The sequence below is a fragment of the Rattus norvegicus genome, chromosome 7 (genome assembly GCF_021556685.1).
Source record: "Rattus norvegicus strain SHRSP/BbbUtx chromosome 7, alternate assembly SHRSP_T2T, whole genome shotgun sequence".
Classification (NCBI taxonomy): Eukaryota; Metazoa; Chordata; class Mammalia; order Rodentia; family Muridae; genus Rattus; species Rattus norvegicus.
In genome coordinates, this window is record NC_141540.1 from 107,971,252 (window position 1) to 107,987,315 (window position 16,064).

The 16,064-nt window shown below is 43.1% G+C and overlaps 1 protein-coding gene across 5 annotated transcripts in view; it reads left to right on the forward strand.

The window, feature by feature from the left end:
• Positions 1-7,857: 7,857 nt before the first annotated feature.
• Tg (thyroglobulin) overlaps positions 7,858-16,064 on the forward strand; it is a 184,563-nt gene continuing 176,356 nt past the window's right edge. For 2 of the 5 annotated variants that reach the window (NM_030988.2, NM_001270783.1), the window contains 5 exon segments: positions 7,876-7,985; positions 8,433-8,541; positions 9,524-9,621; positions 10,550-10,753; positions 11,077-11,236. In NM_030988.2, the coding sequence (NP_112250.2) occupies positions 7,916-7,985; positions 8,433-8,541; positions 9,524-9,621; positions 10,550-10,753; positions 11,077-11,236 (641 nt within the window). In that variant the 5' untranslated portion in view covers positions 7,876-7,915. 5 annotated transcript variants of the gene reach the window in all.

Genomic DNA, 16,064 nt, shown 5'->3' on the forward strand with positions numbered 1-16,064 from the left:
ATATTAGAAGTATGTAACTTGGTTTTTCATTGTTCCGGGGTTCGCAGTTAAGATAGTGCTTTCAGTCTCAGAAGACACTTTAGACATTTAAACAGTATTGGAACTATTACAATTTGCTGGGACTTTTGAAATTTGACATAGTGCATTTTGCATTTTAAGATAGTGAACTGACTGGTTTTGTGTCAACTTGACACAAGCTGGAATTATCACAAAGAAAAGAGCCTCGGTTGAGGAAATACCTCCTTAAGATCCAGCATTTACTCAGCTAGTGATCAAGGGGGAGGACTCAGCCAATTGTGGTTGGTGCCATTCCTGGGCTGGTGGTACTGGGTTCTACAAGAAAGCAAGCTGAGCAAGGCAGGGGAAGCACGCCAGTAAGTAACATCCCTCCCTGGCCTCTGCATCTGCTCCTGCTTCCTGGACTGCTTGAGTTCCATTCCTAACTTCCTTTGGTGATGAACAGCAGTGTTGACATGTAAGCTGTATAAACCCTTTTCTCCCCAACTTGCTTCTTGGTCATGATGTTTTGTGCAGGAATAGAAACCCTGACTAAGACAGATGACCAGGAACCTAAGAGAACAAAACATGGAAAGCTATGACTATGACCTAAACGTGTTATGTTTGAGTCTTAATTTGACAATGACTTATAATAATTTATATTGATTGTCACCATGATAAGACTATGAATGACTGGCAGGAATCCTCTGGGCATATGTTTGAGGGATTCTCCTAAATAGGTTATTTTCAGCAGGTTGGGTCCTAGACTAGTTAAAGAGGGAAAACAGAACTGATCAGCAGCATGTATTTATCTGTCTACTTTCTGATTGTGATACATTGTGAACAGCTGCCGAATATTTCTCCCACCATGCCTTTCCTATCCCAATGGAGTTCCTGTCAAACTGTAAGGAAAAACAAACCATCTACCCTTCAAGTTATTTTCATCAGGTTATTTTACTGTAGCAATAGGAAGCATAACCAATGCTGTAGTTCATTCTTGATTATATAGTTATTGAAATTATTCTATTTCCAATTTTAGAGATGTCACTACTAGGAGTAAGAAATGAAATTGAGATGAACTTGTAATACTGCTAAAATTGCCAATTAACCACAGGTTGGTTGTGTAAAACCTAGAATGTACACATAGTACATTTTCTCTTACTAGTGTATATGCAATTAGTGACTTGGTATAGGGAAAAATATCCAGTTCTGGATGAAGATGTAAAGAGTGATTTACTTCTTCCTGGGAAAACATTAGTCTTGCACCACTAAGTGAGATATTATCCACAAGTTTTGGTTTGTGCCCATATAAAACTTGGATTTGAGAAGTTTCTTTTAATTCTTACTTTGATGAGAGTTTTTTATTATGAAAGTTGGATTTTTGTAGTTGGACTATTTTGATGTTGAATTTCAAAAACTGTCTATGTTTGTCTTTATTCTCAAGTAAATGGTCATATCAATTTGTCTTACATTATGATGCATTCTATGTTCTAATACTTTTAGAGGTTAAACCAACTTTGCCCTCTCAGAATCAATTCTACTTGGTTGTATATAATCTAGTTTATAAATTGTTTTTTATTATACTACTAAGAAAAATGAATGTATAATAATGAGAAATATTGTTTTCTTTATGTGTTTGGCCTTAATAACAGAACTTTTCATCAGATGAAATATTCCCTTCTCCTCTATTTTTCTGGAATACTCTAAAGTCCATCTTATTTCTTTTTTAATTTTTATAGATATAACTAGTGAAACCATTAAGGTTTTTTCATTTTATGAATATTTAAAATTTTTTAGTTCAGTTTTATTGATATGTATCCATTCAGAGTTCTAACTTCTACTTTCCAAAAATATTTTACTTTCAATTCTATATATATATATATATATATATATAAGCCTGTGTGACTGTTTATGCATAAGTGTTAGTGCCAGCAGAGGCCAGGAAAGGAATTCCAGGAAGTTATGAGCTGCCAGAATTCCTGTGCCAAGGCTTCTCTGCAGTCTTATAATTTTTTCTTTGAGTTTGAATTTGAAATTTGCATCATTCTATAAATGTATACCTTCTATCTAGTTGTCTGCATAAATACCTTAATAGTTTTTATAAATGTACAGTGTAACTTCTTTAATTTAAACTTATATGACATCTGCAGTGATGTCCTTCCTGTGCTTGATTTTGTAACTAGTTGTGTGTTCATTTTTGATGGTCTTAGGTGACCCCTGTAAAAAGATTGTTCCACCCCAGGAGTTGAGATGAGACCCACAGGTTGAGAACCACCAACCTAGTGGTTTCTCAAAGTTGTTTTGTTGTTGTTTTTTCATTTTTGTCTGTTTGTTTAGCTTTTTTAAAGAAGCTGGTTGTTTATTTTATTTTCCTACTGTTTTTCATTTATTTTTATCTGCTATTTAAAATTTTTCTATTTCATTGCATTCGCTGTTCTCTTTTTTTTAACCCTTTAAGGAAGAAGCTATGACTTTGCTGTTAATTCCTTCTATTTTAGGCACGTAAAGCTATGAATTTCCTTTCAGTCTCTGACTGACTTGACTACATACCATAACTTTTATATGTCACATTATCATGTCAGGTAGAGTCTGATACAGGCACTTCTTCCATCCTTTCAGAACAGAAATAGAAACTTACACTATGGTGAGTTTAAAGTGAGAAGCACTACTGTGAGACCCATAGAAGGGATCCAGAGCAAAGGAGGCAGGACCCACATCTGCACTGTTGACAGAACACTGAGATGGAGCATGAGTCAGCTGGTCACATTGCGTGCACAACAGCACTGTAGACAGACCACTGTGGTGAAGAATGTCTCAGTCATCAGATTGCAAACCCCTGTCAGAAAATAAATGAATGCTGGTGCTCAGTTTGCTTTCTCCTTTTTACTCAGCCTGGACTTTCAGCCCATGGAGTGGTGCTGCCCACATTTAGGAAGGGAAGTCTTCTCAACCCAGTTAACCCAACCACCCCCCCTCACAGATATCTCCAAAGCTCTGCTTCCATGGTGATTCTTAATCTCAAGTTGACAACTAAGGTAGCCACAATAGGCTGACTTAGGAGGCTACTTAAATTACTAGAGTACAGGACAAGTCTTCTTAAAAGTCAAAGAAACCATAATGAAAAGTAATGCCAGAGCCACAACCCTCTCCTGCAAAGAATAATGGAGCAAAACAAATGTTTAAGACGTAAAATGTCTGACCAAGGTAGAAGAACTCTATCTTCAGGAGCATCAAACATTTGTCTTCAGAGTCTCTTTGATCTGAGAATGACACTTCTACTTAAAACACTCAGAAGCACATAGCAGGATTCCTGAGGTTAAGGTCTACAAGAGTTGAAAAACATCAGAGCCATATGGTCGAATGCAACAGCTAACATGGAGCATGGATTCAGATGGCTGGCTGCCCAGGGAACTAGTGAGAGAAAAAATGCTACATACATTCATCTTCACTGTAGCTCATAGTGCTCTGAGAGGAATTGGAAATCAAGATGCTGAAAGCAAGGGAATTCACCTTTAATCAGACTGATTTGGGGGCTGTTACTATTAAAACCTCTAGATTTGCAAGAAAAATATTATTGTTTACTGCATATCAGACATTATAATGTATATCTTATACGTATTAATTCATTTATAATCATATTACCCTAAGAGATTATTCAAATAGTGCCAGTATATGGTAATTGTAGGTTTGATTTTTAAATGAAAATTAAGGTATTCCTGGTTCTCTGTAAAATGTCTTTTTTATTCCTAGTCTATGTGGTCTTGCAGAAAATGAATCATTTATTTCTTTGTGAGCAGGGTTCCTCCATCCATGTAGTGGGGAAGAGTACAGCCTCTCTACTGTCCGGTGGGATTAGAATTTCTTGTTTCAATATCTGGTGATCTGGCAAGGTTGTGTCTGGGGGTTCAGCTTTTGTCTGCCTCTCTCTCACTGCCCGCTTGGTAGGAGAATCAGAGTGTTCCTTGCGTGGTCCTGGCTGGCACCTCAGGGAGATGTCCTGGATACTGCAGGGTGTGAAAAAGGTCTTGATCCTCCTCTAAACCTCTTCTGACACCACCCTGGTAGGAGGACAGAGTGACATCTTATCGGACACCTGAGGACTCCACTGATACTAGAGAGAGGGGAAGTTCTGACTGCCTGGCTGGATGGACATCCTGACTCTTCCTGTGGTCTCAGACCCATCAGTCAAGAGCTTGGTGGAACTTCTCACAGAGCAGCAAGGGTGGAACTAGAGAGGGGTTCTGACCCACCCTCCACTTAGCCTTGGATGGCTCAGGGGTGGCTGAGTGGAGTTTTTCTGTGATGGATATTGTTGCCGAGAGCTTAATTTCTACAAGTCTCTGTCTTGCCAGCCTGGCCCCTATTCTGCGGTTCTTTGCTTTCGAAGGCTTTGCTGGTTGATTGTCCAGGTTGTATCTGTGTCCAAAGGCATTTGTGATTTCCAAAATTTTCATGTGAGATTGAAATTAAAACCTGGGAGTTGCTGCCACATGCTCCTCTGGTCCTAAAGTGGGTGGCTAGTCCTCTTCCTTGATCCCTCCATCTGTCTCTGTCCTCTTATGTTTGTTTACAGGTGATATCCGCAGCTTAAGCCTCTCTTAGGAAGGATAGGGAAAACCATTTCTAATCCATCTTTCTGGATTTAGAAATTAAGTGCAAAAGAGTTCATGGGCAGCAGACTCTGAGCATGGAGAATTCTTCCTCCAGGGAAGAAGAGAGGGAAGAATGTGACTTTGAGTATAGGGTGGTGTGTGGGAAAGAGGTAAAAACAGTCTCTAAAGGGAGCATAGTCCCAGCAATACCAATACTGTGGCAGACCGAAGTAGGGAAGAGAGGACTAGTAAGCAGTTCCCTATAGGGGTTACAGGCATCAATGTGTGATGTTTCATTTGTAATTATCTCCCCATATACCATGATTGCATTTTCATCATATCTTCAGCATATTTTTAGAGAAAGATCGAGACAAATGGGGAAAACTAAGCTGTTGCATTCAGAACCAAGAAGTTCCTGTGCCAACGAGAAGAAGCCCTCTACTAGAGTGATGGAGGTCTTAGTACATGGAAACTGACTGAGTTACTGTGGAAGCCATGTTTGGAGTCTCAGTGGAAAAAGGTACAGCAGAGGTGAGGAGCTGAGTCATTGTGAGGAGACAGATTCACTGAAGGTCCTGCTCCGCTCTACTGCTTAGGTAGAGAGAAGCCTTCTTTTGGTGGGGCAGGACAGCTCTGATGTAGACTGACGCCCACACTGTTCTGTCCATTACTGAGCTCACACTACCCAGTTCAGTGATCTCTTAAGTGAATCTGGATATAGAGCACCTGTCCCTCTCCCTCAGAGCCTCTTCATCTTGCTTCATGGGCTGTACGCAAAAATTGTAAAGTACCAGATCCAGTGGAGCAAAGACACCTCAGCAAGGATAAGGCCCTGTCACCTACACTCCACTGCTTCCCAGGGTTAGAGCCAGATACAGTGACTAAGCACACCCTGCCTTGGCTAACCTGGTATGGTGAGAAACCGGGAGAGCAGTGGGTCTGGGACAAACCTCTTCACCACTACGTTCAACTTTCTAAGACACATCTGGTTTGAAAAATCCACAAATGGAGCCATGCAGACTGCACAGAGATGTGCTGCTCTAACAGAAAAGGTGCTGGTGGCCATCAGAGCAAGGGGTTGCCAGGGCCCTTACAGAGTGAGAGGCAGGCACTGGGCATGGGGAGTTCTTCCTCCTTAGTTTTAGGATGTACAACACAGTTCCTTAAAACATCTTTGTTGGAAAACTGTCTTAGGTAGTTGTTCTCCCGACAACTTTCCAGGGTGACAGATCTTCCTGCACTTGGGTTTCCTGGGCACCTGAGAGTGAGTCTCTACGCCTGGCATTGTGGTTTGAATTTTCTGACATTTTCTAGGACTGTCTCTGCAGCTGGTAAAGAGATTCCATGAGCTTCTGGCAACTTGTCTTCTGCTTTGCTAGGCTGTAGCTGTGAGGATCCAGAGATGAAGAAAGGGGAGGGAACAGGGAACAAAGCGGGGTGGGGTGGGAGCTGCCTGTCAAGATTTGAAGGAATCACTATGATGAGAGAAAACTAGGAAGGATCTCAGGCTGACAACCACAGCTAAACCATCAGTGTGGGAAGAATCTAAACAAAAACGATCCAGGAAAAGGGGGCCTGAACTCTGTGAAGAAGGCCTGTATGGAGGCTAGGGAATGATGGGAAAATCCCCAAAGTGCAGTTACCCAGGAAAGTGGCAAGGAGCAGGGTTTCTTACCTTACTTAACCGCACACTCAGTTTGTCTCATGACCAGAATGTGTTTAGGTATTTGGGAGTGATGTGTAAACGCCAACTTCAAATTCCTATGTTGGAATTCCTAGAAGGAAACTTCTGCCACTATTTAGAGATAGGGTCTTGACACAATAACTAAACTAAAATATGGCTCTTTAAGGTACTCCGCAATCTAAGGTGGCTGGTGTTTTCAGAGGAGAGACTGGTACTCAGACATACAGAAGGGAAATACAACATGAAGACAGAGATTGCCAGGCACCTATAAGCAGAGAGGAGCCTCGGAAACAAACCCTGACACCTTCATGTCAGTCTTCCAGCCCCCAGAATTCTGAGAAGAAGCTTGGCCTTTGTTTAAGCCACTATGTTCACAATACTCTGTGATGGCAACCCAAGCCAGCTCAAATTATTGCCAATTTTAGGCATTTATGTCAAGTACTGTGGAAGCCATAGTTAACCTGCCTGCTCTTTCCAACATCCCCCCTTGGTCTATATCCAGTGCAGAGTGAACCCTTGGTGTGTGCACTGTGGGTGACTGGCCCTCTTCCCACAACTCTGCTTCCTCTTTCTAAAGAAACTGTTCGTTCTTTGGATTCTGATGTGTTCCTCCTCCACTCTCCCCATGAGACATAATTCACTGTCCTCTGCCCTGTGTGCATTTGACATTATCCTGCCCAACAATTCCTTCTACACATTGAGAAAATAACAACAGCAATGGTAATGGCACAGATGAGCCACCTTTCTAGATTCTTTGTTTTCTCTCTTGTAGAGATCCTGCAGACAAGCAGGCATGCATGGCCACTGTCTTCTCAGCTTTGTGTGGAAGGAAGTGGGCTCAGGAATAAGGATAATTTTCATAGATTATTCAGGGGCAGCTGGGAAGGAGAGAAGCTGATCCTGATAGTGCAGGGGCATGTCGACCTTATGTGTAAAAGAATATTCTTGCCACTTCCTGCCCCTGGTAGCTTAGCGTGGCAGGGTTTAGTCCCCAGAAAAGGGGGGTTAGAGAGAGGTACGCATATGTGCATGTGTGTTCATGCATGTGAGAATAGGTATGTGAGGTATACTTGGATTCCTTCAGTACAATTCTGTGTTCAATATTAATTGGAGCAGAATTTTCCATTTTGTTTCCTGCCATGGCTTCATTTTCAAGAATAGTGTCTACAGCTGAATTGCTCTAAAGCAATACTGAAAGAAGGAAGGAAGGAAAGAAGAAAGGAAGGAATGAATGAAGCAAGGAAAAAAAGGAAAAGAAAGGGGAACGAAGGAAGGAAGAAGAGGGGGAGGAATCAGGAGGAAGAGGAGATATTTTATCTTTCACAGTTTTACAATCGAACTGTCACCCCTAAGGGTACAAAGCTCTGGCATTTGCCTGTAAAGGGAAATTTTAGTGCTAGCCTCACATTTCTTGTCCCCATGTCCTGGAGTGGTCACCCTACTGATTACTCAAGTATTCTTAGCGGGAGCAGACTCAAGTAGAGGGAGTTCCTGTGACTAGCAGAGAAAACAAAGTGAGCCACTGCCCAGTCAAGTGTTCTTGAACAGTAGAGCACTGCTTGCCACTGTGCTATAAAGGCTTCCTGATAAGGGGACTCAGATGGGACACTGCTCCTACCCCATCATTTGAGTAGGGGACAGGATGATGACCTTGGTCTTGTGGGTCTCGACTTTGTTGAGCTCAGTCTGCCTGGTAGCAGCCAACATCTTTGGTAAGTTCTAAGGCTGAGGCCATGAGTTTGAGGAGGGAGTTTTCAGTCATGTGGTTCAGCTAGGATCTGTCCAGGGCCCTTAAACATGCCTTATGTCATCTAACCTCACAAATATCCTAAGGCTAGATATTTGCTATTTGCTGCTCTGATGAAAGAGGTTCAGAGAGGTGAGCCAAATTGCCCAAAGTCCCATTGCTAGAAATTGAAAGTAGTGAAAACAAGCTGGGAGAGTGAAGATATTCCCATCACCTTCCAGGAAAGTACAGATGATTAAATGAACTAATCATATACTGGAAATGACAATACTGGTTGTCAGGAAGACTGGGAAAGTAAAGGCTGTGCTTGTGTATGTGTGTGTGTGTGTGTGTGTGTGTGTGTGTGTGTGTGTGTGTGTGTAGGCGGGCTGCAGGCGTGCACCCTTCTCATGTGTCACTTCCCTTCACACAGAGTACCAAGTGGATGCACAGCCACTCCGCCCCTGTGAGCTGCAAAGGGAGAAGGCCTTTCTGAAGCAGGATGAATATGTTCCACAGTGCTCTGAAGATGGAAGTTTCCAGTAAGACTGGCTTTATTAGGAGTTCTAGAGTCCTACAATACCCTGAAGAACCTCTCACATTTTGTTCCTGTAATCTATCATGTACAATTATATCAATCAAGTTCCTCAGATTCTTGAGCGACACTGTCATTTGTGGGGAAAAGGACTCCTCTATACTCCCATATAGATACTTTGTTTGAGAGACTCCCTATCAGGGGACTCTCCCCCAATTCTTGCTGAAACTTTATCTTAATTGCTTTACAATATAGTATATAAGGCCTTTTAGTAAAGCCTAGAGAGAGGTAAGAGTGCCCCAAGGCACCCATCTCCCAATTCTGTGTTAGGGCAAAGCAGGAACTGCCTGTTACTTAGCCAGCCCTGTTTTTCCATAGCTTGCCTGGGCTGCTAGGTCATTTCCTTCCAGGGAACTCTTCCTTAAAGGGGCTTTTGCAGGTACCCTGACAAATCGTAGGTCCTGGGACTGTATTCTTCCCTATAGGCCTTGGGAATGTATTCCTCCCTGTAGAGTGAGGATATGATTTAAATTCCTCTTCTCTATGGAGCAAGAGTCCTTACTCCCCTCTGCCATAAACTCACATGCAGAGTCCTCATCTCTAACTATGGAATATTCTCCCTGCTTCAGTATCTTTCTCAAGCTTCCTGTAGGTACAATCTACAAGCTAATTCTAGTCAGAACCTCTGGGAATTCAAGATTAAGGGAGGAGTTAAAAGTATACCTTCCTTTTCGCCAGCCTTGTGTATGTTTCTCTCTGAAGTTTCAGGCCTACCTTGTCCCCAGGAGAATCTTCTGTCTCCCTAGCCACCTTCCACCCTAAGCCAGTCTCATTGTTGCTTTCCCTGAATGAGGAACTTACTCTATGGCCTTGTTTGATTGAAACTCTGGGTTTCCTGTGTGACTTGCTAACCTCTGGCCTCACTGAACTGGAGCGAGAATGTGACTTCAGAAAGACATCATGGTGTCACATGATATTTCTCTCTTCAGGACAGTTCAGTGCCAAAATGATGGCCAATCTTGCTGGTGTGTGGATTCTGATGGCACGGAAGTACCTGGCAGCAGGCAGCTGGGAAGGCCAACAGCATGTAAGTGACAAAGGGACATCCAGTGTAGGGGCCATTATACTGGGGTACCTCACATCTAGGAACAAGCACTAGGCTTTAGTAAGTGAACTGGGCACATCTCCCTAAGTGCTGCTAGCCTCTCATCATTGAATACACAGAAAATCCAGTTTCCTAAAGACCACTGTAAAAAACCATGTGAGACACCCAAACCCAGCCAGTGGCTAGCAAGTGCTTCCAATGAGCCAACTTTTGTGTCCAGCACTGAGCTAATTACGACCAGTATGTGTCAAAGGGTTCCAAGCAAGGTCAGCTCTCAGCAAAATTTTATCCTATGGTAGAAGCAAAGCTAAGAAGGACACTCTCTTTCAGTGAGTAGGTGATAGCTCCTTCTGAGTTTTTGCTTTTCTGTGGCTAGCATGGCTTATGTGGGGTCCCTAATGTCCTTCATATTCTCTACACCATGACCATAACCAAAGTCACCTGTTCTCTCTGATTTACACACATCCAACCCCAATCTGCAAACTAAACAGAGACCCTGCCTCACCCATGTTAGGATTTACAATGAGATAAGCTTGGTGCATGGTAGCTCTTCCATAGGAGAAAACACAAAGTGGCTTTTCCTCCCATATCTAAAGGGACGCAGCTGTCTTCTCACTTGCAGAGGGAGAGAAGTGCAGAGTAGTGAAACAGCTTTTCAGGCAACACAGGCAGCCCCAGCTGACACAGAAATCCTGATTTGGCTATTCTGTTAACCCTACTCTATAGGGAGCTCCTGTATAGTGCCAGGGTGCTAGTGAGGGCCATCTCACTCTGACTCAGTTCTCAAGATGTCAGAGCCTTCTGAATGTCTGGCTGAGTGTTTGTCATGGAGAAAAGATCCTCTTAGGATCAATGCTGACCCTGTGTGCTCGCCAACAGCCCTCCTCAGATGCTTCTCTTTGTGCCCCAGGTCTGTCCTTCTGCCAGCTACACAAGCAACGAATCCTGCTGAGCAGCTACATTAACAGCACAGATGCTCTCTACCTTCCTCAGTGCCAGGATTCAGGGAACTATGCACCAGTGCAGTGCGACCTGCAGCAAGTGCAATGCTGGTGTGTAGACACAGAGGGGATGGAGGTGTATGGCACCCGCCAGCAGGGGAGGCCAACACGGTGTAAGTGTCACTGTCCTGGACACCAGAATCCCTGGGTGCGCTAATTTGGCTCCCCACAAATCACACAAAGCACAGAGTGCCTGGCCTTTGAGGGAGAGGAAAAATGTCCCAGAGGCAGTTGCATGACTTTCCATCATTCCACAGATCTTCTTTTGCTGGTTGACAACTGTAAGCCCAAACAAAATTTCAACAAATACTTGAGAGCCTCCAGTGGCCTATTTGGGGCACTAGTAGGCTTGTATGGGTCACATGGGTTGCATAAGTACCTGCATAAGTACCTACCCATGCATACGAGCTAAACAGCTTTGCATGAAAATGTTTAGGTCCAAGGAGCTGTGAGATAAGAAGCCGCCGTCTCCTCCATGGAGTAGGAGACAAATCGCCACCCCAGTGCGATGCAGATGGGGAGTTTATGCCTGTCCAGTGCAAGTTTGTCAACACCACAGACATGATGATTTTTGATCTGATTCACAACTACAACAGGTAAGGGAACTGATCCTTGAAGGGAAGGGGGGGAGGTCCACTTAGAGGGCCATTGGCTCTTCAATATTATGTTTGCATCAGGATCTGGGAGTGTCATGTGTCACATGCCCTCATTTGTCATTGACAGGCAAGTTTAGCCTATCAGCAGCACTTTTAACAAAGTCAGCTGGTAATAGCTATTGAAACTACAATTACACGGTCTTAGTGTTCTGTTGCTGTGAGGAGACACCATGACCATGGCAACTATTATAAAAGAAGGCAGTTAATTGGGGGCTTGCTTATAGTTTCAGAAGTTTAGTCCATTTTCATTACGGTGGGAAGAATGGCGGCATGTAAGCAGGTTCTGTAGTAACTGAGAGTTACAACCTGATCTGTAGGCAGAGAGAGAGAGAGAGAGAGAGAGAGAGAGAGAGAGAGAGAGAGAGAGAGAGAGAGTCTGGGCTTGGCAGGGGCTTTTGAATCCCAAAGCTCACTGACAATGACCCACTTCCTCCAACAAAGCCACACCTCCTAATCCTTTAATAGTGTCATTCCCTGGTGATCAAATCTATGAGCCTATGGAAGCCATCCTCACTCAAACCACCATCTACAGGTACTCTCTGCATCACTAGCCCACCAAGCAAATGAAAACACCAGAGCGTGGAGCCCTATATATCCAGGAGACCTATATATCTGTTGCATTGTTCTCCATCCTAGCAGAGAACTGAGGAGGAAAGTGACTTCTCATCAAACAGGGAGAGCACCTAAATAAATGTAATATATCATAAATATTTGTTTATCTACTCATATAAGGTACCAGAGCTAAAGAAGTTGACTTGAGCAGGGTTCCAAAGTCTCTTGTACTAATCCGATCCAAATGGGCAGTGCATGTGCAGAATTTAATTATTAAAAACAAATAGGAAAGGGGTTCTTTATATGTAGAAACATAAGATCCTATAATAAGATGAGTATGCTAGGTCAGGATAGAGCCCAAAACTGAGGATAATATGAAGGACCACAGAGTGGTCAAGGGCCACTTGGATATAGGGGCTGCAGTGGAAGAGTAGACAGAAAGGATCCTCCTCAAAGGGAAAAGAGCCCATTAAAAAGCATGGGTATGATGACATGCGTGCACTTCTGTGAGCTTCATATGGGTGTGTGCACTTGTAAAGAACTTTACTACTTAAATAACAAATATAAAATGAGAAGCATCTATATACTCTGACCCAAATATCCAGAGGGTATTTGGATACTGTAGAGCACCCAGTGACTGTGAAGGGCCATGCAGGCTTTAGATGATATCAGATCATTCTAATAGGGGGAGAGAGAGAGAGAGAGAGAGAGAGAGAGAGAGAGAGAGAGAGAGAGAGAGAGAGAGAGAGCACCAGCCTGTGTGAATACTGCTGTGGATTCTGTAGGAGAACCTGAGCCTCCATATGGCCACCTTCCAGAACATCCAGTTTCTGTGTGAGAAAGAATGTTCCCATGTGTTGTGCCAGAGGGGTCACAGACCATGCTCCAAGTGCTGGTCCCACAGATGAACTTGATCTGAGTTGCACAATACTTTAGAAGCTTGGCATTTTCGTTAGACCATGCCCTGCAATGTTTCCATAAACTCAGTATTGGTGATTTCATACATTCAACCTATAACACAAAATGCACAATATGGTTGTAAATACTGAGGTTGGAGGTTGTATGCATTGTTATGTGGTCAAAAAGCTAGCCTTTGAGCTATCTGCTTTGAACCAAACCCTCCTAGGCCCTGAGTCCCTCAGAGTTTGGCCACCCCACTCCTGCCAGTTATGTTTGCAGTGCAATCCTGCCCCCATAGTCTTTGTGTCTGCCACCTGAAGTCTTCATCTGCTACTACTTTGCAAGGTGACCTGGTCATCTACCTTCCCAAAGCCTCCTCAGTGCTCTCTGCTGGGAAATGAAAGCTTCTGCTCTATTTACTGGGCCAAGATTAAACTCCTGAGACTTCACTTATGAAACTACTGAGAATATGTATCATCCCAAGGTGATCATCTGCGGGGAATTCTCATGCTTCACACAGTTTTAGGAAATATAGGTTAGATTTTTTTCCTCCTGGCTACAGATTAGCTTAACTGGGAGCACGGGGCCATCAGGCATCCCAGCTCACCAAATGCTCATCTACTTTGTGCAATCTAGGCATCCTCAGTTCATATCCAACTGAATGCGAACAGTATCCAAGGAGGTTTACAGATTTCAGCTTTAATACAGACATAATTAGAAAGTGTAGTCTGGATGAACTCACCCTAGGAAGCAGAGTAGGCTTTAGAGGTGTAGAGAAAATTTACACTTGTTTATATTTATATGATTCATTTCTCTTCTTACACAGCATAAGGCACAGAGTCTTCTACACATTAAGTCTACAACCCCAATTTAGAGATTTGGTGAACGCATCAAAGGCCTTTACAGGGCAGCAAAGTTGAAATTGAAGCTCAGTTCACAGTTAGTGCCACAAGAGGGCAGTCTAGTTAAACGCAAACGTTGAGAACCAAGCATTCCTTGTTAATGCAAACAAAAGCACTTGCTTCTGAAATGGGATCTCTCTCTCTCTCTCTCTCTCTCTCTCTCTCTCTCTCTCTCTCTCTCTCTCTCTCTCTCTCTCTCTCTCTCTCATATCTTTGAACAAATTCTGCTCTAGAGAGGTCATGGGAACAGTTGGGTGGTTGATTATTTAAAGCCCAGGGGTAATCAGGAATTTTCTGTTACTGTGTAGATCTGGCTGCCCCAGGCCCAGTGACTCCTTTGGGCCAGTGGAAAGAGCTGTGGAATCCACATGGAATAGACCCAGATCACCTGGGATTGACAGATATAATATAGGCCAGTGGCAGCTGGGTTTCAGATAAGCAATGGGTAATTTGTTCTGTATGTCCTTGGCATTGCCTCAAATATTTTAAGCCTTGGAAGTAGGGTAAGGATTCGTGTTGATAGAACATTGCATAAACACCACCAGATCCACAGACTTTAAAGAGAGTGATCTGGGCTAGGAAAGAGCAGATTGGGAAATGAGATTGCACCCTGAGTTCCAAGTTCTGAGGGAGATGATGGTGGCTCCATGTAGAGGAGCGGATAGACCTTGGGAGATGGAGCTCTATTGAAGGTACGTCTATCACACAAAACTTTGGAATGCTGGGAAGAAACACCTAGAAGAGCAGAAGAGGAGAGTCAGGGATGACTCCTTTCTGAGTAGACAGAGTGTAGTAGTATGTTTGGGAGGGAAAGCTTTGGAAACTTAACTTCCAGGAGTCTTAGAGATCCTGTGACCCAGGAACAATTCTCTCAATCTCCTGTGAGGTCTTAATATGTGCTTGAACTTGGCTGTTGTAGGTTTTTCTTGTGAGGAAAAAGCATTACTTAATATATCAACTTGATTAGAAACTTAGGAGCTGATAGGAAATAGCTATTCTGGCTCCTTTGGATGGTTCATTGTCTTTATGGCCACGGTTTGGTCACAATTGTGGGACTCTGTCTGACCCAAAGCTTCAAGCAGATCCCTGTAGGACATGAAGCATGGCTAGTGCCCTTATCAAGGTTTTAAAGATTTGAGTTAAAATTCTCTTTATCAGCCTTTATCATTAATTACTATGTTTGTCTTGTCTTCTTAGCAACAAACCTCACCTCAAATGCCCTAGTACATCTGTTATACTGTGGAAAGAGTCAAGAGCACCTTTAACATGTGCTGAAGAATCATCCTAATTGGAATATAGAAGACTATGGGGAAATCCTGACAGGCAGATCGTCTAGTCACCTGCAAGACCACCTATGGTGGCCAATTTGACTTGTGTGTATTGTTATGCTGTGTATAGCTTTCTGCCAAAGACTGCCTGCCCTGGCCCAGGAGAGAATAAACACACTGTTAATTTATTAATGTATTGGCTACAGGTTAGGTTTCTGGAGGACAGCCTGTGGGAAGAATTAGAGAACACAATGGTACAGAGAGTGTTGCAAGTTATCTGCAGGCATGGATGGTACTCTGTAAACAGCAAGGCTGCAGACCAGCTATCCAGACTCCACGGGCCTTCATTTGTAATCTCTCTAAGGCTGGGGTAGCTGAATCTGAGTCGAAACTCAGAGATGCATAAATTTGCCCCCATTCTATGATTTCCAGTTTCATTTCAGTAAGCATGTTGACTTTTATCTTCATTCTTTCTTTATATATGCCTAGAGTAGGAGAGAAAAAGTTAGTGGAAATCATGAAGAAGACAAGGTGAGAAGAGAAAGTAAGTCAGGGAAAAGATTGGTCTAGAACTATCTTTAATTAAAGTTACAGAAGTGTAAGGGGATTTATATTTGCGTCTGAGCTCTGGCTATAACCAGAGAAAAAAATTTTATTTTTAAGTCTGAGAATAACCCAGATTTTTAGACAAACACACCCCTTTCTTCTTTTAAGGATTGAAGGAGCTATGGCTCGTAGGTCCGTATCAAAGGGACAGTGCACAGGGCATCTTTGGCTATATAGTTTGACAGCCCCTGCTACCCATGAGACCAGACCTCTCTCCAAGCCAGGGCTCGTAAGCATCAGCCACATGCTCAATTTCAGTGATGGATATTCTGGGTCTTGGCATGCTCTCCCTTGTTTCTTCCTCCCCTAAGACTATCCACCTATCTATTTTTCTCCTGCCCATTCTTGGGGTATGTTTTCTCTAGATGTTAGAGACATGTCAATAATCTTCTAGATATATCTTCCATCGTTTCCTACTCAAATGGCCAGAGGTTACTTTAGAATGTAGCTCAAACTTTCCTGCTTTGGAAGCCTTCTTGGACCAAATCCATCAGACCCAGAAATGGAGATGGAACCAAGCTGTGGTGTACTCTTTCTGGC